The following is a 25,557-nucleotide window of genomic DNA, read 5'->3' on the forward strand; positions in this document are numbered from 1 at the left end:
TAATTCTTTATCTAAATTTTTGTCTATATCTATTTTTAAAAACATACTTCCTACATCTTCAGTATAATCTTCCTCTGACTGATTCTCTATCTGAGGTAAAGATCTATAGGTCTCATTCATAGTGAAAGATAAATTATCAACAGCATCTTTTATACCTAGCAAGTTTTGTTGTCTAGAAGTTTCTAGTTTTTCCATTTGATGAAGTACAGGTTCGTGGAAATCGGCCAATGATTTTTGTATTCCTATATCTTCTTCTAATTTTATTTCATTATTTTTCCTAATTTCTGATTGTAGTTTAACTAATCTTAGATCATTTTTTAATTGCTCTAACAACTTTTTATTTCTCTCTTTTTCAATACTTTCCATTTATAGGTAGTAAAATGTTCGTTATACAAGTGTATGTATTACAAAAATTATATTGCAAAAAATGTTTCTAGATAAATGGAAGAATTTAATGACCTCAAACGATTTCCTGAAACATACAAATTAAATGAACTCGAGATAGGTAAATATAATTTAATATCACTGAGAAAAATAAATACAAAATACGGTGACTCTATTATAGCTAGATTAGAAGTAGACAATGATGAGAAAGATTTTTATCTCTCGAAATGTCATGGTGAATTATCTGATAAAGCTATAAGAAAAATTAATAGTGGAAAATATATTTTTGATTTTAAAGGTAAAAATAAATATTACGATTATGAATTACATGTAAAATAAAAAACGATATTTTCAATAAGGTACAGGATTTTTAATAAAATAAAAATTATCAATATAAAAATAAGAATTTTTAAATATGCTGATTTTGTTTAATATTTCATAAAAAATGTAAAATATAGGCCTATTTTAATTTTTTTAATATAAAAATAGGAAATCAATAGTAGTATATGGAAAGGGCTAAGTGTCCTCTAGCCCCCCCCCCCCCATATACTACTATTATTTTACATTATTATCATAACTATCATTAAAATTACTATTATTTACACAAAAAGAAACATACATATTTGGAATATTCCCTTTACATGGGATCACGTGGCCCATAATGGCAACCATAAAAGCTACTAGTATTGAATTCACACAAATAAAACTGCATATACAAAAGTACAAGGTGTACAACATACTAGTGGAAAACAGGATGCCATTTAATGTAAGCAAAAATCGGCAGTCACTATATATTTTGTGAAACATATTGGGTGAAAAATAAAGTTATAAGAGGTTCTCAATGCCATTAATTGGAATAATATTTTCCTCTAATTTCCGTTTTAATTAGTCCATGTTTGAAAACATTTGTAAATAAGGAGGAATACTATTGAAGAAGCCAGGAACTAAGCGACTGAAGTATTTGGATAATATATTTTTGTAGGGTATCGGTATTTGGTATGTTGTGAATGTAAATGTGATACAAAAGTGAACCTTGAAATACACGTCAAATTTAGCATTTTGTACTCACTGTGCTTATTTACTTTAAATACTTCTTTTAATTCGTTACTTTGGTCCCTGGTGGCGAACTACAGAATTAATTTTAATAGAATATCTATGGTTGAAGCAGTATCTACTGATAATAAGGTTGATTTAGTTTCTGCATTCTTCTCATTTACGGATTTTAAATACCATTACCTTAAATACAAGTACCCTGTACTCTTCAATGTCATATTGTGCATTTCAAGTACTAAATTTATAACGTTATATTTTAAGATATTTTTTGATAAATACTTTAAAAGTAATTAATTTTATCCCTGAAAAGACTAATTCTTTAAAATCAACAGTTTTGTTAAATCAACAGGTCTTAATGTATTCACTGATTAATATATGCATTATTTAATGCCAGATTGAGTCACAAATGTTAATATATACCTGCATTGTATTTGTTAAAGAGTAGACAATTCTTTCCGTACAATTTCATAGGAAACTGTTATTTTTTTATTTCAAAACTGCTCAGATATTTTGAAAGGTAGAGATCAAATCTTTAAGAAATTGCATTATTTTAATTTACCCAAAATTCGGCTTGTTATAATATGAGGCAGAGTTTAACGATTTGTAGACATTTGGAATATAAATAGTTCTAAAATATTTTTATGATGAATAATACATATTTTAATGTTAAATAATTTCAATAATATATTTTTTTATGATTTCAGATGGAAAAACTATGAAGGATTTGTTAATTGATTGGGATCCTAGGCAACCACATCCTGTGGGGAAAACTGAAAAAATTAATGTATTGCCGTTTGAATTAGAATCAATTGGTTGGGGCTCAAGAATAACAAATTTCACTTCTGGTGAGATTTTTCTGTATTAAACACGATTTTATTGAATTAGAAATTAAGTATTATGCAATAATAATATTTGATTGAACTAACATCTTAATAATAATTTGTCCGGTTGTGAATTCAAGTTTATAATATAAGCTAAATACTTCATTCACACCAATTTCTGAGTTTGACGTTTAAGTCTCTGTAGCGCAGTAGGCAGTGCGTCATTCTCGTAATTACTCTAAGGCAGGAGTGTCAAACTCAAAAGCCAACTTTGACCAAATAAACAGTGCTTAACTTTAGGTGGGCAGCAAAAAAAAGCAATGTTCATTGAAACAAATATTTTTATTTTGAATTGTACATACATTCTAATAAACATACACTGGTGTGCAAAACTTAAGCAACAAGTGCGTTTTTTGTCATACCTTTATAAGAAATCATCCAATAGACATGAAATTTGAATATGATGTACATTATTTTGCAGTTAAGCGATGGTAAAAGAATAATGGCGCAGAAATGAATGTAAAGCTTAAAGTAGGGTATGGAACAAAAAAAGGCTTTATTTGACATATAGTGGCGTTACACATGATTGCCTGAAGAAGCGTAAGTACAACTGGCAGATAATCCCTAGTATGGGATATGCCCTCCCCTTACTGAAATTGTTGCTTGGCATCGTCTCTCCATTCTAAGCACCAGATTATCCAGGAGTTCTTGGGGTAAACGTCTCCATTCCTCCTTTAACGCATCTTTCAGCTGATGGGTGTTACCAGGAGGATACTGTCGTGTCGCAAGACGTCTCCCTAATGCTTCCCACACATGCACTATGGGATTTAGATCTGGAGAGGAAGCTGAGCAATCCATTCGTGTGATATCTTCACTTTCCAGTAGCTCTTGAACATTAGCAGTACGGTGTGCCCGGGCATTGTCATCCATAAAAATGAAGTCTGGTCCAATGGCCCCTCAGAACAGACGCACATGGGGTAGGGTTACCTCATTGCAGTAGCGGTCTCCAGTTACAGAGCCTCGTTCGAAGATCTGAAGCTCAGTCCGCCCGTTCAACATAGTGCCACCCCAGACGACAACTCCAGGACCATCCCGCGATGTTATTGGGATGAAATCGAGCTCCAGCCTCTCTCCAGATCAACTGACGTTGAGAATCGCTTGTAGCACTAAAACGATTCTCATCTGTGAAGAGGACGCGACTCCATTGATGAGGTGTCCAGGTTTCGTGTTCTCTGCACCACTCTAAACGGTGCCGCCGATGGCTAACTTTTAAAGGTATGCAGCGTTCAGGACGTCTAGCAAATAAGCCACCTTTGTGGAGGCGTCTGGCCACTGTAAATCTTGATACTTGTCGTCCTGTGGCTGTGCACAGTTGCTGAGATATGGCGCTCGCTGACTGAAAACGGTTTCTTTTCGCCTGTAAGGACAATGGAGGACAATGTAACGGTCATCTCTTGATGTTGTTTTCCTTGGACGGCCACCACCAACCTTCCGAACAGCTGTACCAGTAGTTTTAAATGCATTCCAAGCACGAGAAACAACACTTTTGTTGATCCCGAACTCTTCGGCGACACTGGTCACACTACGCCCCTCCTCAAGCTTCCCAATCATTTTTCCTCGAGTAAAGTCGTCTAAATGATTTCTTGAAGGCATGTTTCACAAAACAAATCACTTGCACTTGCAGCGAATGTTTTTAACTACGGTGCTCTTCATCCTTTTATCACAGCTTTGACCTTCGCGCTCGCCGACCCACAAGGTTTACGTACACTTACATCACCTACGACGTTTTATTTCTAAAATTTGCATACAAATAATCTTTCTACTGAATTACGTGCATATTATACTGCAATTTCATGGCTATCTTATTATTCTTTGGTGGGGAGCTGTGGCCGAAAAGCCACTTGTTGCTTAAGTTTTGCACACCAGTGTATATAAAGTTAAATTATTGTTTACGTCCTGATACATGACACCTCTTCTCTGCTACTATCTTTCCTATTTCGGGAGAAATTTTATTGGCCGACTACTTTCAAAATTAACCCAACGTGAGCGTTGTTAATGCTCTTTCAGACAGGAGATTTATTTCAATTCATAACAGAAAGTAATTGCTCGCACTGATAAGTAAACATGGAAATAATTTCATAACCTTGCCGGTAAACCTTGCCGGTGAATATTTGTAAAATGCAGGCACGCCCACTTCAATGAATTTTGCCTTCGAGTTTGAGTCTCGCTGAATCTCAATCACTTCCATTTGCATATTACTGTATATTGAGTCTATATTTATTGAGAAAATCGTAGAAGACAGACAAAATTTGTCTTCCAGAGAATTAAAATCTTTAAACCTTGTTTCAAATTCTGTTCTAAGATATGAATTTTTTTTGCTTATTTTTGATACGATTCAGTGTCATCCAAACTAGATCTGTTCTTGTTGCACTTTGGGAAGTGCGTTAAATCTTCATTTTTCAGTTGCCTTTCCCAAAGACATAGTTTACATTTGAATGCTTTAATTACATCATACATGTTCGTAATGATCTGATCCTTGTCTTGTAACAATAAATTTAAATCGGGTAAGTGTTTGGTAATATCAACCAAAAAAGATAAATCTTGCAACCATATCTGATCGCGGAACAAGCTTGCATCTTGATTTTTAGTTTATAAAAACTTACATATTTCTTCTCTCAAATCCCGTAATGGTTTGAGAACCTTGGAGCAAGATAACCAACGTACCTCGCTATGGTAGGTTGATTTAAGCCTCGAGATCTTATAAAATTTATAACTTTTTTCATATATGACAAAACATTCTCCATTTTGATTACCTTCGTGCATAGTACCTCTTGATGTATAATGCAATGCGTATGATGAATTTTTAAACCGTGAATTTCACAAAGTTTTTGTTGTAGTAATGCTGCAAAGTCGTTGTTTTTTTCCGGTTACGGAAGGAGAGCCATCTGTAGCTACAGAATTTAATTTTGACATAGGTAGATTGTATTTTTGCAGAAGTTTAAAATCACTATTAAATATATCATGTCCGGCAGTAGTACCATGCATCGGTATTAGCTCCAATAATTCCTCAAAAATGGTTGAATCCTTGTCGCAAGCACGAAGAAACATAGCTAATTGAGCTATGCCTCCAATGTCCGTATTCTCATCACAGGCAATGGAAAAACTTTCAAAACAGGATGATTTTGCCTTGATCTGATTATTTAAATTGGCGGCCAAGTCGGTAATTCTTTCCGTAACTGTATTTCGAGACAAAGAAATGGTTTGAAAATTGTTTAAAGTCGAATTTTCTGGACAAACAATTTCTGCAGCTTTAATTAGACATTTCTTGATGAAATCACCTTCAGTAAAAGGCTTCGAGTGTTTAGCTATCAACTAGGACAAGACGTAACTTGCATGTACCGCCTTTTTATTTTCTTGCAATACTTTACTAAATATTGACTGTTGTTTTTGCATACCAAACTTGAGCTCTTTTAACTTCTATTGTCTCATCAATCCTTCGTAATTATCATATTTTGATTGATGTTTTTCGTAATGATGTTTAATATTATATAACTTTGGTACATTAATGGTACTAATGCAAATCAAGCATATTATTTTACCATTTACTTCACAGCAAAAATATTCCAATTCCCATTTTACTTGAAATATTTGATGTTCGTTGGCGATTTTTCGTTTAGTTTTTCTACCACTAGGCTTCGATATAGACATTTACATTTAAGAAAGATGATTGTTACAAAAAATTTAAAATTTAGTGTTTAATTGATTTAATTCATACTCTTTGAATTCTGCAATCATTTTAAAAAAATCGTTAGCTATGATTACTTCATAACGGTTAATCGATTATTGAAGCATTATAATCTCACTTACGTTAAAAAATATAAAATTCACTATAAAAACACCTTTAATTATCTAAATAAATTTGGTGTTTCATAAAATTGTCTTGTATTTTTTTCTGTAAAGTAGAATTAGTTTTTTAGACAGTTTGCCATTATAGTTTGACCAATGCAGTGTATTTCAAATGAGGTAGGAGTGCCCAAGGGCTAAAGGTCAGAGAACCTCAGTTCTTAAAAGTGTATTAGCTTCTAGCACTTAAACAAAGCAGAATCAATTTCGTAACTTACGTCGTCCGTAGATCTTAATTTTGATCTGTACCAGAGAATGATCAATTTCCATTTCATTACCCCCAGAGGTATTGATTTGTTATGGGATTTTGGAGGACTCTGAGACCCGACTGATTTAACAAGCATCAGGCACCATTTACTACACGGGTAGTCTTCGGCAGTTGAGGATCGAACTCATGACCTCTTGGATATGGGCTCAACACCATTGAGTGATACTATTGAGGCTAAATGCTGTAGTAATATTTATTTTAAGAGTATCTCAATTTTTCTAGCACGGAAATTGTGAGATTGCGTACAATAGCTTAAGTTTTACCTACAGAAATATAGCAGAGCAGTAAGCTTAAGAAACAGAGTTCGTCATACCACCTGTTCAATATAATTCATATAAACGGAATGAACTCAATAATATGTATATAATTTTCTCTTGTATATTATTTTCTCATATGAATCTTCTTTTACATGCTCATTATCGTTTTTCTTTCCATAGCAAGATACAAAGTTTTAGAAGTTACCCTCGTTTTCAATCGTAACATAGGATTCTACATTACAAGATTGTATGTTCCATTTATTATCTTAGTCATCTTATCATGGTTATCTTTCTGGATCAAACCTAAATTAGCAATACTTAGAGTACCTTTGCTGTTGGTCATCATGTATATAATGTTAAACATCGGATCAGACATCAGCAGTTTTATTCCTCCTGCTCCTTATACAAAGGCAAGTGACGTGTGGATTGCAGTTTGTGAGTCTTTGGTCTTTGCTGCTTTTCTTGAGTTTATTTATGTTAGCATTGTGTCCAAGTCAGAAAAAAAAATTGGAAAGAAGCGATATTCAACTGATCCAGAAGCTCCAATGATTTCAATTTCTGATGCTAAGGTAAGTGGATAGCTGACTTTTTTAGATATAATACTTAAACTGTTTCTTTTTCAATATTTTGTAATGTAGTTTTACTTGACAATTCTGAATTTGAGAAAATCCTTTACAATTAACATGTATTCGTATGTAACTGTTTACTAATTCAATGAAGATAACTGTGGGGGGTGAGTTTTTACCGACAATGTCAACCTTCGTCTATGTAAAGGTACCGCGACATAGAATCGAGTTTACATGCCTTATATACTAGTGAATTGAGATTGTATTTTTGTAGTGGTAGATACACTACAGTACTTACCCACCAGAATTATATCTCTGATAGAATTCGATGAATGGATACCACTAGTTGACCCATTGCTGCCTTGTGAGAAGCTTGGAGAACTGCATTAAGATCACCGTATTTTTTCAGTGCTGATTGTGAGAGCTATATTAAGTTCACGATCGTGGTCGCTCCTGCGTTGCCATTAGCAGTCGAGTGAATATGTTGTACGTCGCGTGTGATTGAAACTGAGTAGCAACAGCACGAGGAGGTGGATAATGTCGCAGTCACAAGTAGCAGGTCAACTGTCCAATGTGGACCACCCATCGATGCAGGCGTGTTTAGATCAAAGTAAGATATGCTGTCAAGATAGGCATGTTCACATCACGTCCGAAGGTCACCAATGTGGGGGGGGGGGAGTTCTTATCGACAAAGTCAACCATCGTCTATGTAAAGGTACTCCACCATAGAATCAAGTTAACGTCTCTTATATACTAGAGAATTGGGATTGTATTTTTTAAGTGGTAGATACACTACAACATGATTTGTTTTGCTTGGATATATCAAATATAATGCAAGCTAACCGGTGAAAAATCCATTTATTTATTTGTGTGTTATGTGAGGTATTTTGAGTTTACATTGTAAAAATCTTTTACATATGAATCTACTGGAAACCATTATTTATCACTTGTCTTTTGTAAAATTATAGCAAAAATTAAAAATGGAAAGTTTCTATGAAATTACAGAAAACTTTTTACTGGAGAATCAGTAATTTTAGAGAGAATAAAATAAGTAAAACATTGGATATTATGTTTGGCCTTTAGGCATCATGCTTTCATTTTAAAATATAAAGCCCTTTAGAAAACTTCATTTGAGTGGAATCCGAAGTGTAAGACATGATCGGAGAAGGCACATATCGATCAGACTCAGTTTTTTGCACAGCGAATCAAAAATCAGCTGAAGCACGTGGTAAACGAGGAATCTACATATCACACAGAATTGGGAGAATATGTCATTCAATGTTATTTATTTTATAGGTAAAAATAGGCATTACTTAACTACAAAATAAATAACATTGAATAATACATCGAAAAAATAGTCCCTCTAGAGAAGTGTATAAGGAAAAACAGATAGTTTTGCAACTCTGTTAATGAGAAACTAGGTAATATGTGCTTGAAGAACTTACGTATTTAAATCAAAACTCCTATTTTTGTTTCTCTGAAATTTTACATAAATTGCTTACAGTACATTTAAACTTTTTCTTTGCAAAAAAGTCCTTTTAAGATTTTTTTAACTTCATCTGACTATTTCGAAATAAACATGTTAATAGGATAGAACAGTATAATATAATTCCATAATTAAGTTTTTTTGAAATTTTTTCTATCCGTCGTTGAGCTGCCGACCCAATTTTAGGCTTACAACTACTAATGTTCAACTCCGTAGCCTTGTAATTTTGAACCAATACAGAAGACAAGGGAATTCCTGGATCTGTACCCCCAGAGGTATTGATTTGTTATGAGAACATGGAGGACTTTGCAACTCGACAGATTTAACGTGCATCAGTCACCATTTACTACACGGGGTGATTAAGTTTAGGGATAACAAGAGATAACTAATCAGATAACGAAAGAAATATTCTTAAAATCAAAATTTGGCAATCACTTTTATTATTAACTACTGCATACACTGTTTGAAATTTAGAAGCTTGTTGAACTGTGATATCATGTACGTTTAATACAGTTGAACCATATTGCAGTGAAAAGTATTCATTCAGAATACCCAGTTGAACTATTATACAGTTAAAACTATTATTTCGTAATACCCAGTAGAACCACATTCCAGTGAAAATTATTTCCTCATATTCCTCATAAACCATATTGCTGTGAAAATTATTCCTTCGTAAATTTGATGACATGATTTATTGCTAATATTTAGAAAAATTGCAGCAAATTTGCATGGTGTAATAGTATATGATAATAATATTATTATAATAATATGAGTCAAAGTTGAACTAATTTTCCTAAAACTGTATGTTGGAAATTGATTATTAAATAATTAATTTTAGTTTTAAAAGTTTTGAACTGTCAAAGACTTCATAATTTCATACAATACCTTTTGTAAATATTGACGAGGATTACTTTTTGTTACGTTTTCCAAAATGTTAATAAAAATGTTTCAAGTATTGGAAATCAAAAAGCATTTAAATTTAATAGAATGCAGACTTAATTTTTAAATACAAATAATTTTTTGTTACATTATTACATAAATTATAAATGTAAATTTAAAAATTACTCATAATGTTCTGTTAAATGTCTTTTAAATTCTAAATATTTCATTGAATTAAAATAACAAATTACTTTTCTTAAGAAGTTTTGCAATTTGTCATTTTAACTACGGGAATTAGAAAATATTTTATTACTAAATTAAGCCCGAAAAAACATGTTTTTATAAGAGTTTTTCCACGTGGTGCAGACACTAGTTCATGATTAAAATTTATTAAGTTTTAGAAAATATGGGGTATTTTTTTAAATAAATTTATCTGTTTAGTTTTGCTAATCCGTTAACTGAATCTTTTACGCAAAAAGTCTGGGCTTTGAAAATTTCCTTCATAAATAACAAGTGTCATGGCACCTAAGTAGCTGGAGAACGTCTTTTGTTTGAGCTAAATCCTGGTAATTTGTTATATTCTAACACCCTTTAATTTGTTATATTTTTTTATTTATTAGACATAAATTTTTTGAAAATATCATGAAATTGGTATAAATTGTGAAAAATATTGCATATAAGTTATAGTATGAGATGCAAATTTAAAATTCAAAGAAGCTGTTGATTTTGATTTGCAAATCTTACTTAAATTAGATATTATGAAAATCTAGCATGAAAGAGTATTTATACTAAAAAAGTAAAAATGCAATGTGCTAAATGCTTAAACAGGAAATAAGCATTTAATTAGAGAATTGCGCATTATTTTGCAAAACATCTGAATGTGGTTATTGTGGTAACTAGTTTACATTAGATGTGGTTTTGTAGTTTAGGTTTGATACTACTTATTTTTATTTTATAGGAAAACTCCAGCAGTTCTGAAAAGATCAGTTCATCAATTAAGGGGGTTGCTAATCGACTGTCAAATAACAGGAAAATATCCCAACAAATAGATATGATTTCCAGAATACTATTTCCTTTGCTTTTTGTTATTTTTAATATCATTTATTGGATTGTATATTGAATTATATTGAACTGAGATTTAAAGAACATTTATCGGCTCTTAGATTGTTGTTGTAAAAATAAGAAAATGCATTACTAGGTGACCGAGGATTTCTTATTGCTTACTGTATTAGGATCAGCAATAGTTTTTTTTTGCCTCTATATTTGAATATGACGTGTATGAAATAATAAACCTTTTTAATCCTTGTTTTTGAAAATACTTCATTGTTTATTTACTGAACATTGCCCATATTGGTTCGTATTTGATGCAGTAACTTTCATTCTATTGCATGCAAACACACACACAAACACACACACACACACATATATATATATATATACATATATATATATGGGTGACTCTCACGAAACATGATATTCACTGTCCCTTGCTCCAAGATCTAATACTATAATACTAAAAGAACTTTTTTTTTAAGAAATTAATAAATAGCATTGCTGTTAGCATTTTAAAATGACTTTGCCCTAGCATTGACTGTTTTGTATACTTAAAAAATTTAATTGAATATCAAAATGTCATTTTTCTGGCATGTCCCAAACAATATTTCCAATAATAACTAGCTTCAAAACTTCCCATGCATCTAATTTTTTTATCTTATCCTATGCAAGCATTTCTAGAATATACGCAGAGGGTATTGCTTACTAAAACTTCGTTTAAAATAATTTTTTCTGTCAATAATTTGTTTGTCCCATGAAAATCTGTCATTTTCCTGGCTACTTTTATTTAGTGATTTATAACCAAAATAGATAGCGCCAGGAATCAATATCTTATGTTAATAGATTGATTAGATACCCTGCTATCTGAACATGTCTTGTTGCATGAATAAAGAACCACTTTTCTGGCTCAAAATCTATTTCAAAAAATTTTTCAAGGTGAGTAGGTTTTTATGCTGTCATTTTCCTGGCTTCTTGAAATCATTAATAACAAAAACTACATAGATTTATTTGAGTTATTTTAAGAAATACTGTTGTTTTCTGCAGAATATAAACGTCTTCGACCAAAATATTAAATTAAAGTAAAGTTATATGCTATAAAATGGCGAATTTGTCATTATCCTGGCTTATGAATGCTAGGACATTGAAGTGTTACCAGAAATTCTTTTAAACTGCTAACACCGTAAAGAGAGAAAGCAAATATTAACCTAATACCAAGTTTATGTATGATTGTAATATGCTTGGATGTAATCAAATTTATTTATTTATTTATTTAATGATTGATTATTATACACAATTTTATTCTGTACATATCAGCAACAAAATTTTTTTTGTTTCTTTCTACAGTGGATAAAAAGAATTAATTTAAGCAATTTATGATTCATCGAACAATAAGGCTTAAGTTGAGTTGCTTACTGTTAACTTAAAATGACTGTTTTTTAAACTTCTAAGGTAATATGTCATTTTCCTGGCATTCAAGATTTGATGAATTTCTATTTAATTTTTTTTCTCGAGCAAATCTCAATAAACTACACTGCTGTCTATAATATATTAATAAGTATAGCTAAAGAAGTATACAAAAAAATTTTAAATTAATTTGAAGAAATTTTTTGGTCCGAATTGTCATGCTTCGTGAGAATCACCCATATATATATATATATATATATATATATATATATATATATATATATATATATATATATATATATATATATATATATATATATATATATATATATATATATATATATATATATATGAGAAATTTTTTTTCAGATGAAATTGAGCAAGATAAATTTTTACCTTACAAGAAAACTGAAATGATTACTACAGTAGGAAAAATTCCAAAGGCATTAACAAGAAATAACACACTAAATATTACCTAGGGAATATCATAACAGGAGATGCTCAGATGTTGGTAACCGGAAATAACATAATAAAAATCAAAAAGGACAAACACTTAAATGAAATTACAAACACGAAATCCCGGCATACATGTTAGCTTCGTCAGAGGGGCATTACCATGCTGTCAGAGCGGGAGCAGTTTCAGCCGTTGACGGTATATTACCGCCTGGCACCATACCCTCCACTGCTCTAAGAAAAACAAAAGAAACCAATAATTGAACTTAACTGTATTAAACATTTGGACACATGAGGCCATTTGCGGCTTTTTTCCCCATCGATCTTTTAGTTGAACTTTGTGGTGTTTGATGAGGAGGTCGAATGCAAATGAAGCAAAAGAGTATTCATGTGGATAGATGATTATGGTGTTCTGACTGTGCAGTTATGTACAGTAGGGTGGTAAGACCATACTGTAAGAATATGAGGTATAACTTGAGATAAGCTGGTATGGTGAAAATGAGGTTATGTATATGCTTTTGATGTCTAGAATATGATGCATCACTGCAATGCTGCCGTTGGTCTGATGTTCTTGTCTTCAGTAAAATTTTTATATAGAAATATCTCATTGAAATTTGCTGCAGAGCAAGAGGTGATTACTTTACTGAATTTGATATTTAATTTAGCGATATGTTTGTCTATAGCATCTATTTCGAGGTCGTGGTGTATTGTGTTGTTTCTTGCGAACCATCTGCTTAGTATTTTATTTCTTAACTTAGTATTTTATTCTGGCAGGTAATTAATTTGTTTAGCTGAGTCTGTGCTATGCTTGGCTAGACTGGTGAGACATATGTATGTATGGGGAGGATCACGGATAAATAGAGCAATCTTTTGAGCTTTAGAGACATGTTTGATTGATAGAGTGGTACCTGGAGTCTGCTGCATGCTGCTTGTGCTTTACAGATTATGATTTTGATGTGATCGCTCGAGTTGAATTTGCTATTAAGGATGAGTCCAAAGTACTTAGTTTTATCAACTATCGGTATTGTTTTATTGAATAGAATTAACTTGTTTTGTGATAGTATTTTTTCTTCTTTTATTTCCGATGATTAGAAATTGTGATGGCCGTTTACTTGAAATTTCCGCTCCAGGCACCATTTTTGAATAACTTGTATCTTTTTTGTAGTTCACTGAGGGCTGTGTTTGGATTTTACTATTATCCCGGTATCATCAGCATAGAGAGCAGTCATACCATTGTAGTCTTATCTGTTTATTGGAAAAGAGATTGTAAAGAATATGTAAGATTCCCCTAGAATACTGCAAAAGAAACCATCAGCAATTCAGATACTATACACCGTACACCGTAATCTTGAAAATTGAAGTGGAAGTGTATGAACTACCAGATGGGGAACAAATTTTTCGGATGAATTTAGAATGTTACAGGTCTGAGTACCAAACAAGTATGACGGTTTGAGAACGTGTATAAAGATGCAGAGCAAAAATTTCTACAAGATATAGACGTGAGAAAATATAATAAAAAATAATAACAATAATTCTTACAAAAATTTTCTGCACATATTCTTCCAGTTGTGGCATTAGCAACTATTGCAATCTCGCAACTTGGAATTATATCTTTTATACTTTTTCTCATTAATTTTCACTATTCTTTAATTTATTGCTTTTGTATCTTTATACACCGAAGAGCCATTACATTATGACCACCCTGCTAATAACATGTAGGACAACCTTTAGCCCTCAAAACAGCTAGCACCCGCCTTGGCATTGATTGCACAAGGTGCTGATAGGTAGTCAGAGGTATCCGGTACCAAGCGCTCACCAACTGGTCCTGCAATTACCTCGCATTGCGAGGGGGTAGCGTGGCAGCACGAATCTGGTTTTCCAAGTAGGACAACACATGTTCTATTGGATTAAGGTCAGGTGAATTTGGGGGCCAAGACATGACTTGAAAGTTACTGGAATGTTCCTCGAACCAATCCATGACGATTCGACCCTTATGACATGGTGCATTATCCTGTTGGTAAACACCATCCCCCGCGGGAAAAACTGTTTCCATGAATGGTTGAACCTGGTCTGCAACTATGTTCAAGTAGCTTACAGACGTCAGGGATTGTTCTATGAGGATTATGGGTCTTAATATGCCCCATGAAAGCATTGTTCCTGGGCGAGAAATAATGAAAACCTGGGCGAACCCTTTGTTATAGATGGAGGGTGGTCATAATGTAATCACTTTTCTGTGTAGATATTTATAATCAGGAATTATGTGGTATGAGGCAATTGGCTTCAAGACAAAATCAGCCCCATTTGATCAGAAGTTTAAAAACATAAATAAAAATGAATAATTAATTATAAATATATTTCATCAACAGAAATTAACAAACATCATTCTATTTAATTTGAAAATGTAATTCTCTATTTATACTCCATATTCTATTTTATTGAGATTTTTATTAACTCCCTTTCATTGTATTATCAGAAATGAAATAAGATGTAGGTTTCGAGACGTATGATAATTTTCTTGAACTTCAGCAAGTTTAGATTTTTTGTGTATCAAAATAAAGTAGCTTAGAAAGATTTTTTAACAAAATATTTTTTTTAAAACTTACCTAAGTATATTTATTATATATACTGATTTTTCATTAATTTCATATTCTTTAAATTATATACTAACTCATGGTAAATTTTGATATTTACTCGCTTGTCTTATAAATTGAGACTTTTAGATAGCTTGAACATTTGAGAAAAATAAAGATACTATGTAAATAAAAAAATTCAACAAACAATGAGAACATTATACTTTATGTGTGATTCCTGGCTTCTGGTAGAGTAACTTTCTACTTTTTAGCATAGAAGTGTAATCTAAGAAACTTTTGCTTAGTGCATTTATTTATAAATCTTTAACTGTCGATAAATTGCTAACTGATCGATTTGACTAAAAATATCGAAACAAAATCTTTCTCTAAAACTTCTATAAAATGCCGCCAACGTGTTTAGATCCGTTGATATTTGTTTCCGATAATTTTTGCCCCTCGAGTGGTTTATACAGTAAATTTTAATCGATATACATACCAGAAAATATCTGTCAGCCTACTATCGGATTCCAGTTTAGGAGTTTTATGATTCATACGTATTATCTTCATCGTCTTTACATACTTTTAGAGTTGGAAAATTGGAAGAACTTCTAAGCATGCTTTGCTTACCCTTTTTAAATAAATGCTTGTTTGATTGATTACCAATTTTTCTCTTCACCTCGGGCATTTATCTTACACTTAAGTGTTTCCTCCTCTGTCTAATATTGAAAAGCTGTGAGAGTAACGCTAAGTTTGAATTTTTACTTGTTCTATTGTTGTCTTTTGAGGAACATTCTTTCAAAGATCCAAAATAAAGAAAATGTAAAAGCATGATACTCGTTTTAAATGAGTTATCGATTAAACAGAAATCATCCTTAAGAACAACTTTTCATACATAATTTTCAGTAATGTCTAATATGGTTTAAAAGGTAACAATAAAGTTTAAAGAAGATATATTTCACTAATCTACGCACTTTCCCCTTAAGCTTGCAACAGTTGTAATAGCGAAAAAATAATTGTAAAGTTAGATCTTTAGAATGCAATAGAAAAGTATATTTTCAGTATTAGAATTTTATCCAAGAATGTGACTCGATATAATGATAAGCAACATTTTCATACTGTTCAGGACACGTTTTTGGTGAAAAACACTAGAATTAGTGTTTCCTCTTCTGTCTAATATTGAAAAGATGTGAGAGTAGTGTTAAGTTCTAATTTTTACTTGTTCTTTCGTTGTCTTTGAAGAACTTTCTTTCAAAGAGTCAAAATAAAGCCATGACACTCGTTTTAAATAAGTTATCCATTAAACAGAAATCATCTCTAAGAATAATTTTTTATGCGAAATTTTCAGTAATGTATGCTGTTCTATATGGTTTAAAAGCCAACGATAAAGTTTAAAGAAAATATATTTCACTAATCATCGGTATTTTCTCCTTAAATTAGCATTAATTGTAATAGCGAAAAAATAATTAAGTTAGATTTCTAGATTATAATAGAAATATACACTTTCATTACTATATTTTAGTCAAAGGATTTGGGCCAATTATAATGGTAAAGAGCATTTTCATATTGTTCAGGAGAGCGTTTTTGGGAAAAACACCAGAATTTCCATGTAAGAAATAAATTGTTCTTGTGAAGTGTTTCGTTATTTCATCGAATTTGCATATTTTTTTGAGATAGAAATTCATAAAATTTTTCTCTAAAAATTACTATAAATAAATTACATAAAGATTTTTCCTTAAAATAAATATAGCACCGCATTTCCATCATATTTATTGATAATATTTTGAAAATTTTCCTTATTCTTGAAGCGTTTGAAAAGAATTACCTAAACAGAAATATTAAAAAAATGGAACATTCCAATTTGGATGACATATGATTTGAACCTTCCTATTGAACATCAGGAAAATTTTTTTTCGAACGAAAATTGTATTAACTCTTGCTCTTAAAAATAAATAAGGTAAAAAAACTTAGGCAAATAATATGCTCTTCATCCATTTTCGCTTCTAGATTTAACTACTTAAGAGGATCTTCAGTTCTTCTCCATTATCAGAGTTTTTCAAAATTGTTCTAATTTTTTTATGAAGACTTTATATGGTCTATAATTTAAAATATATAAAAAAATTTGTGTATTTATAATTGACCCTACTATAAAAATATTAGTTTTATTAAAAAAAAAGCAATATCGTTACAATAATATATTGTAAATAAAACGTTTATGCTGTAAATAAAACGTAATGATAAGCTGTTAATTGATAAATATTAAATGATAAAGATAGATATGGTTACTTTACTAACAGTCTATGTTTACATGTATAAAAAATATTGTTTTATAATATGTGGCTAAAGTTAAACCTCTATCTAAATGGTGAACTACAATTTTGATAATTGGTTTAGGCTATTTCGTGCTGTGGTAACAATGGATTAAAATAAGTGTAGACAATTCCAAGTCAGAGATAAATGGTAATTACAATATTTAAAATGATTTCGTATGGATCTGAATAAAACTGTTTTTATTCATTCATGTTTGATAGAAAGGATTTTCAGGCATAAATTCAGATTTATAAAATATATATTTTTAGCTATATAATAATTATTTGCTATCTTCACATTGCTCTTGCACATATATTGCTCAAAATATTTATTAGAAAGCATAGAAATGTCATAAGACTTATTTTTCGTACTTTTTTGTTTTTAAATACTAAATTTGCACAAAAAACTTTAAAATGCTTAATTTAATGAGTTAATTTCAGTTAATAAGTTCAAATGAAAAAGTATAGCTTCTTTTTTTGATACTTATACGCTATGTAGTGCATAGTAGCGAAAACAGGGAAAGAGTATCAGACGGCGATTAGTAATAGACAATTGCTCTTTCCAGTATTTTCAGTTGGTGATATCACATTTTAAGACACCAGCAGGTTTGGCGACGGATGAATGGTTATGAGTCCCCCAGCAGAGTTGTTTATTCTTGACAGAAAGTTTAGTTTTCTCTTACTAGTGTTTTGAGTGAACGAGGATAACTTCTTGTTGATATATGAGTAGCTTGCTAAGGAATGTATATAAATTATTTTTTTAGTTTATTATTGAAAATAGCCTTCATTATTCTTTAAATAAAGAGATAATTTTCTTTGAGTTTATTCATATGAACACGGTAACTGGTGTTTGGTTCCGTGATTCCCAGGTACAGGACTGGAGAGAGACGTAGCGGGTTAAATTGAACGAATTTTAAGGTTGCTAAACATTTATTCTGAAGCAATAACTTTTATTTTGTTGGACAATATAGCTAAAATATGTCAAAAGAATGAAGAAACTTTAGGAAAGTAGATACAGATATAGAAGAACTCATCATGTTTATGAAATGTGAAAGACAACTCAATAATGAAATGGCGATGGTATTATTATACAGGGAGGTTAACGAAATAAGACTAAAGAACAACAGTTTAAAGCTTGTTCAATCGTTTCTGAAGCGTGTTGGAAAGCATGTTCGATACGGCGTCCACTATTTTCCGAAAGCAAGTTAAATCGTATTGCTGCATTCTCAACAGTAGTTCTCAGCATATCTAGAGGGATGTTACTGACATGTTGGTGTATCGCATCTTTCAATTGCGGCAAATTGTTTACAGCATTATCATTATAAACAGTTACTTTGTGTTAGCCAAAAGCCAAAAGCCCATAGCCAAAAGCCATAGGGTTTAGGGTCTAATGACCGGGGTAGCCCAGAAATGGGGAAGTTTTGGCCTACGATCCATTTATTTGTGAAATGTTGCTTACGCAATCTATGACACATGTAGCAATGTGCGGTGGGGCCCATCCAGCATAAAAATCGTAGTATCTAAAATACCACGTTACTAGAGTTCAGGTATCACGAAAAGTCTTAGGATTGACGCTAAGCGAACTGCAGTCACAGTGCATGTAACAGGTCGAGATGTCGACTGCTTTGGAAGAATACAGTAGATCTGGGTAGATAACATGAGACATTTGTTTGTTCCAAATCCTGGAGTTATGGGTGGTGATATTACCATTTAGGTAAGAATGTTCCTCATCTGTTCACAAAATGTTCCATGATCAATGTTCGTCTACTTCCAACCGGACAAGGAATTTCAATGCAAAAGATTGTATTACAGCAGGATCGATACGTTTGAAGTTCTTGAACATGATTGATTTTGTATAAGTAGAATTGCAGTACTTAATGAGCAATTTTGTATACCGTACAAAATACCGGTAAATATTGTATACCGGTAGGGGAGAGTCACTTAAGGAGTATTGCTTATATTTCTGTATAATATAGAGTAATAATCAATATTTTTGTATGTTTCTATTGTTTTATTATCTAATTAAGTAATGCAAAAAGAATAAACCAAGAAAAGAATAGTTCAACTTTAAAAAATAGAAATTTAAAAAAATCATGTTTTTCAGCTCTTTTCAAAATGTGTCGGGTAGCTCCGCCTAGTTACAAAAATTATGCTTTTTAACTGTTTTTTCAGGTGTAACTGAAAATGACCAATGTATTAACAATAGATAAACCTCATTTATAATTTTTATCACAAAATTATTTCATTTATTACATATTTATATACTTTTAGTGAATTCTATCATTTAATAACAATCATTTAATAATAACAATATTTGTTGTTAAAAATGCATATAACATTCAAATTTGAAGCAATAAAATAATAATCTTTGCAACCGTACATTTATCGACGAAATATAATTGGGTGGTGAAATTCGACATTCATGTGAGCGGGGCTACCCGAAATCCAATTTTTTTGCAAATTTGTAATTACTCGAACAATTTTTCACATATACACTTCTTTTTTTGTGCAAATTAAACTTAAGACTACATACTTTAATGCTGTTTGTAAAGAAAAAATTATTTTTTTAGTATTAAAATGAAGTTTAATCGAAACATTCAACCAATTTTTCTTAATTTCATGACTACTGTGTTCAACATATTTTCAAAACTATTGTTTACCATGTTACCAGCTGCATAAATACTTGAAACTTTGAAAATAATCTTTTTTTAATATAACAATTAATGTCCGATGGCCCATTGAATTGAAGAAATATTCTATATATGTGAAATTGACAGTGGGCTGGGGTACCCGCAGGCAGGGGTACCCGACACTCCCCTACGTCTATTCGATCAAAGTGTGGATGCATGCGTCATGTTAGCTGCCCACTGTTGCTCCCTCCACTGCTAATGCAACAACCTCCATGGTCGACCTCAAACTTGAGAGTATTTTTATTATCAGCATTTGTGTTTGCTATTTTAATTTCAGAAATTTTCACATGATTATTCGTATGAAATTTGAGACAAAAAGCTTATGCTTTTTTATTTTTATCGTGCTTAAAATAATATAATTATAAAGTAATTATAATCACAAAGATTTCTTTGACTTTTCGCTGAATAACATTTACATTATGATGAAAAAATTTCCCGGTCAACGCAGAAAAGAATATTGCTTAAAATTTTATCTTAAAATTTTATCTATATTAGGTCTTTCATATTCTTTGTTAAAACATGTTGTGCAATTGCATAATATAGCTTTTTTTATGGCTGATTTCTTAATACCAGAAACTTAATTGCATCTTTCTTTTTTTAAATTCCCGTTTAAGATGCTTGCATATAACGTTATGTTTGTCTTTACTATGTTTGTACCTAATGCATAATCTCTTATCAGCGAAATACAAGAAAGGGATTGATTGATTTTGAACAAAAATTTTTTGATATGAGTGTTCTCAAAAAAGTAACTGTGGTAGTCAAATTTGGATCATTAATACTAAAGACAACTTTTAGTAAAAAAAGATGTCCTGCTTTTTCGTCCAACTCTTATATACAATTAAATGCTTGTGCAAATTTAATTTTACTAAAAAACAATATTTTATACTCTTTTTTGGTTTCAAAACATTTAAATTACCTAAGTTACCCGAATTTTTCAGCTGAAATTTGTGGTTATTACATAGTATCTTTAATTAATTATCAAGTCTTAAAAAATTTCTGATGTACCAATGTAAAATTATTTTCACATTTCAAAACATTATCGGCAAATTTTTTTAATTAAAATTCATATTACTGACTTTCCTCCCTGAAAATATTTCAACGGCTGCCTATGGTTTTGTTTTAAATGTTTTGTTAAGTAAAATTTCAGATTCTAAAAGGATAAATTTACGTAAGTATTTTTCAATTTAATATCAGTGAAAAAAGAAAAAATATGCAATTAAGTAATTTGAATATTTTTGAATTTGCCTTATTGTTTCAATTATTACAAAAATTATAAATTTAAAAATTCGAGATATAATTTTATTTTAATATTTTTGGAAATGAAAGACTTATAGTTATATTTTGGGGGAAATAAATTAGGGAAAAAGGTAAAATTTCAACTCAATTCAAATGTAAATTTAACTTTGTAATTAAGCAGTGTGGTGTTTATAATATAATTTCAGAATACAAATAATGAGTGGTAATTGAGAAATTACAAATGGCTTAAGTTATGGCTTTTATAAAGAAAGTTTTAGAAACTAATAAATTCAATTAAGATTTTGATTAAATAGGCTCATTTCTAGCAGAATTCGCTAAGATAAATTTACTTGGTATTTCCGTATTGCTAAGCAAAATGCATAGAATGACATTACAAAACTATTGTTTTATGTCTTATTGCTTCACAACAATACAGAAAATTGAGTAAAATTATATAACCGAATTATTTAACTACCATCCATATCTTCCCCTTGCTCATTCCAAAAATATAAAATGACGCAAGATAATAATAGAAAATATAAAATCTAATATTGCATAGCATAAAAACCAATGCAAAGTAATATTGCAGCGAAGGCTAGATAATATTAGTTGGCATAGTCTAGTATTATATAATGAAGAGCGAACAGGTGACCTATTGTATATTTCTAATATCAGGTTGTGCAAGATAGCATTATAATTTACTGTTTTTCTGATGCTGTTGCCTAGTATTAGGTGCTACTTGGGACATGTTATGAGAAAAACAAGATCCTCTATGGTTGGAGACATTCTCAATTCTTAACAATGAGAACTGAGTTAACAGATTAATTTTATCTGAAGAATAAAATGATGTATGAAGCACATTTGCATAAATCATTTGCTTCTTCCTGCCGTAAGTCAATTAAAAAGAGAAAGGGTTAGAGTATTGATGAAGAGAATGTTGAGTTCGAGTACTGGAAAAAACAGTTAGTTCGAAGAACTGATAAAAAGAGAGTGGGTTTGTGTAACTATCAAATGATTGTGGGTTCGAGCACCGATCAAATGATAGTGGGTTCAAGCATCGATAAAAAATATAGTAGGTTCAAGTATTTATCAAAAGAGAGAGGGTTCGAGTACGGATCAAATGAAAGAGATTTCTAGTTCTCCATTTGTGCTTCCGTCATTGCTATTGCAACAACTTTCTCGGTTTCTACAGAAGCTGGTTTCCTTCCCTTTTTAGGTGCAGCAGTAAGGTAAATTAGATTCCAATCCTTATTTCGTTTAACAATATTGCATACAGCATCATAACCCGATTGTGAGCTTGGAACTTTTTTTGGTGGAAAATAAATTCCTATGACTTCCTCTAAACTATTGTCAAGCTCGATAACATTTGATCCAGCATTTTTCCCTTTATGATCATTTCAAAGTGGAACTTTAATTATATCCACCCTGTATTATACCTTGGACATCCATCCTATGCCTCTTAAGATGGATGCATTTTTAAAAATCATCTATTAGTATAAGTAAACGATTATAAACTTACCTTTCAATCACACACCGTACTAAAATATGTTCTTCAAAATTTCACAAAAACATGCAACTAATGGAGGTTAGCAATCAAACTCAAAATAGTGTTGCTGAAATTTATTTATAATAATTTTAGTGCATGCTTGTATTTAGAGTTTTTTTAAGGGTTTTGTGTATATTTCTTAAGCCTGCATTGTAAAACTTAAAACTTCAAGTTTGAATTCAGTTACTGATGACACTTCAGTGCTTTCTACCAAAAATTAAAAAACTGCTCCAAAGTTCAATTTGATTGTAGCTTAACTGCTTCGTACCAAGTTGTAACAATAAGGACATTTAGTACTCGCAGCTATTATCTCGTACGCATATTCTAAACTAAGCGCTTACCCACGACACAAACTTTGCGCTTGCTCAGTTACATCGGAGCATAGGTGCGTGAATGCATGGATTATAGCGTGAAGGCGCATAATCTCTCTAACATTCGAGAATGGACTGCCATAAGGCAAGACTGCTGTCAGACCGTAAGAAGTTGTAAAAGATAAAATTATAATTCGCAAAAATCAAAAGTGAGGCGATTTTCATAAATTAATGTTTCCTCATAACGCAAAGAGTTTTAAAACACAGTGTTAAACTAAGAAACACAGTTTTAAACAAAGTTCTTTTTATCTATTGTTTTCCTCTTTTTTTGGAAAATTTCCAAGTTCAACATATCAGCAAAAGGGTTTGGTATCTAATATTATATTCTCAATGGTTTTCCTTATATAATATTGGTAACGTGGAAGTTTGTACACCATTTAATTTCAATCTTACTTGTTCAAAACATGATAGCTTGTTGACTATCATTACTTTATATATCTCTTAGCAATTTAATAGAATATCTAAAATGTATTTATCCATACTTTTGATATGTTGGCATTGGATCTCAGAAAAACAATATGGAAATGAAAGTGTGAATTTCGATTTTGTTCTCTGAGATATTAATTTTCATAGATAAAAGGGACTATTAATAACTTCTCAATAAAATTGACGGTATATTTTTTTGTAATATTTTAATTGAATTTTCCAATTTAATATAGATTTTAAAGATATCAAAAAACTGTTGTTTGAATTTAAAAGATCAGAATATTGTTGTTTAAATTTATTGAGAAACACCATTTGGCTGAAGTGCAAACATTTTTTACAGAGTTATTAGACTGCTTATTCTTAACTCTAAAGTGGATTCTTAGAACTTAACAGAGATCTTTCGGAGATTAGCATCAAATTGTTTGGGAAAAAGGCATAAAATTTAAAGAAATTTGAAATGGTACTTTTAAAACATTATTTATATTAAAAAATCGTAATTTTAAAATATTTAAGTTGTTTGATCACTGGTTAATTTAAATGCACACTGCTTAAGTCAAATGTAACTGAAAATGACCCACAAAATGCTTCCACTGTTGTCACACACGAAAAAATGTTTCAAATCCAAGGCCATTTGAATAAAGTTTTCCTAAAAAAGCCATCTTTACACTCCTTTAATCGAAAAATAATTATTTTACAGACTTTGGAAAAAAATGGTCAAATTGTTTTTTTTTATATACCTAAACAATGGTTTACTGTAACGAAATGCTATTTTAAACACAGCACTAGAAGTTCCACTGCTTTAAAAATATTCATTTGTACTACTTCTAATTTCAAGAATGCTTCAAAATTCCCTGAAAATTTTTATTTGCTCCTTAAATGCCCGCATCAAAATCACTGTAGCATTTATTAAAAATTTGTAATATATGTGGAAATAATTCTATTAAATAATGCCTTAAAAAATTTCTGAAAATGAATGAAACATTTTATCAATAATGCTTTATTTTTATGTCTTTTTTCTCTAAGTAGATTTTAATAGCTTCATTTATAAAAATACTCTCAGCTGAGAGTAAATTTATCTATTAGAGAGCACAAATTAAAGCAAGATTTAAAAAAAAAATAATGTTCGTTTTTGTCATATGATTTGTCTAGCAATTAAAATTTTTTAATGACAAATGAATGGATAAATTCATATTGCACTGTGTACAAAGTTTTTCGGGTCGTTGTTATTTGAAGTCAGCACAAGCCCAGTCAAGTAAATATTAGTTCCTTAATCAAAGTAACTTATAATATTAGTTTCTTGATTCATGATAGCTCAGAGGATAGAGCTTTCGCCTTCCAAAAAAGTGAACCGGATTCGAATTCCAGCTTTGACTGGACGATACGAATTCCGCATCTAACTTGCACCGACTACAGTGCTGTCGTAAAATATCTTCTGTAGTAGATTGATCATGGGATAGAGTCCCCTTGCCGTCAGGCTAACCATGGGAAGTTTTCATGGTTTTCCTCTAGATGTAACGCAAATGCGGGTTTGTTCCCTCAAAAAAGTCCTACACGAAGGCATATTTCTCCAGTTGCTTGATCCAGGAGTTCCTTTATCTCCTGGATCGGGTTTAAAATTACAAGGCTACGGAGTTGAACATTAGTAGTCGTGCTGTTCAACGACGATCCTAAATATTAGTTTCTTACAATCATAGAAAATAATATTTTTTAAAAATATATTTACCGCTAAATTTATCGTCATCTACCAACATTAGAAAAATTACTTTTGAATTTTAAAATATGATAGCCGCAAATAATATAAAATATTTAAGAAATTCAGAAACGCTACATTTAGCACACCCAAGTATAACAAATCTAATAAGAATAAACTAAGACATACATACAT

The 25,557-nt window shown here is 31.0% G+C and overlaps 1 protein-coding gene across 3 annotated transcripts in view; it reads left to right on the forward strand.

Annotated features, from left to right (window-relative positions):
• Positions 1-10,923, forward strand: part of LOC107443698 (glutamate-gated chloride channel) — a 126,477-nt gene extending 115,554 nt beyond the window's left edge. For all 3 annotated transcript variants that reach the window (XM_087154621.1, XM_043042112.3, XM_043042113.3), the window contains exons 7-9: positions 2,142-2,282; positions 6,867-7,255; positions 10,576-10,923. In XM_087154621.1, the coding sequence (XP_087010747.1) occupies positions 2,142-2,282; positions 6,867-7,255; positions 10,576-10,737 (692 nt within the window). In that variant the 3' untranslated portion in view covers positions 10,738-10,923. The remainder of the gene's footprint in view (positions 1-2,141; positions 2,283-6,866; positions 7,256-10,575) is intronic.
• Positions 10,924-25,557: the final 14,634 nt, after the last annotated feature.

This window comes from Parasteatoda tepidariorum, chromosome 11, assembly GCF_982258835.1.
Source record: "Parasteatoda tepidariorum strain Cologne lab strain chromosome 11, Ptep-v5.0, whole genome shotgun sequence".
Classification (NCBI taxonomy): Eukaryota; Metazoa; Arthropoda; class Arachnida; order Araneae; family Theridiidae; genus Parasteatoda; species Parasteatoda tepidariorum.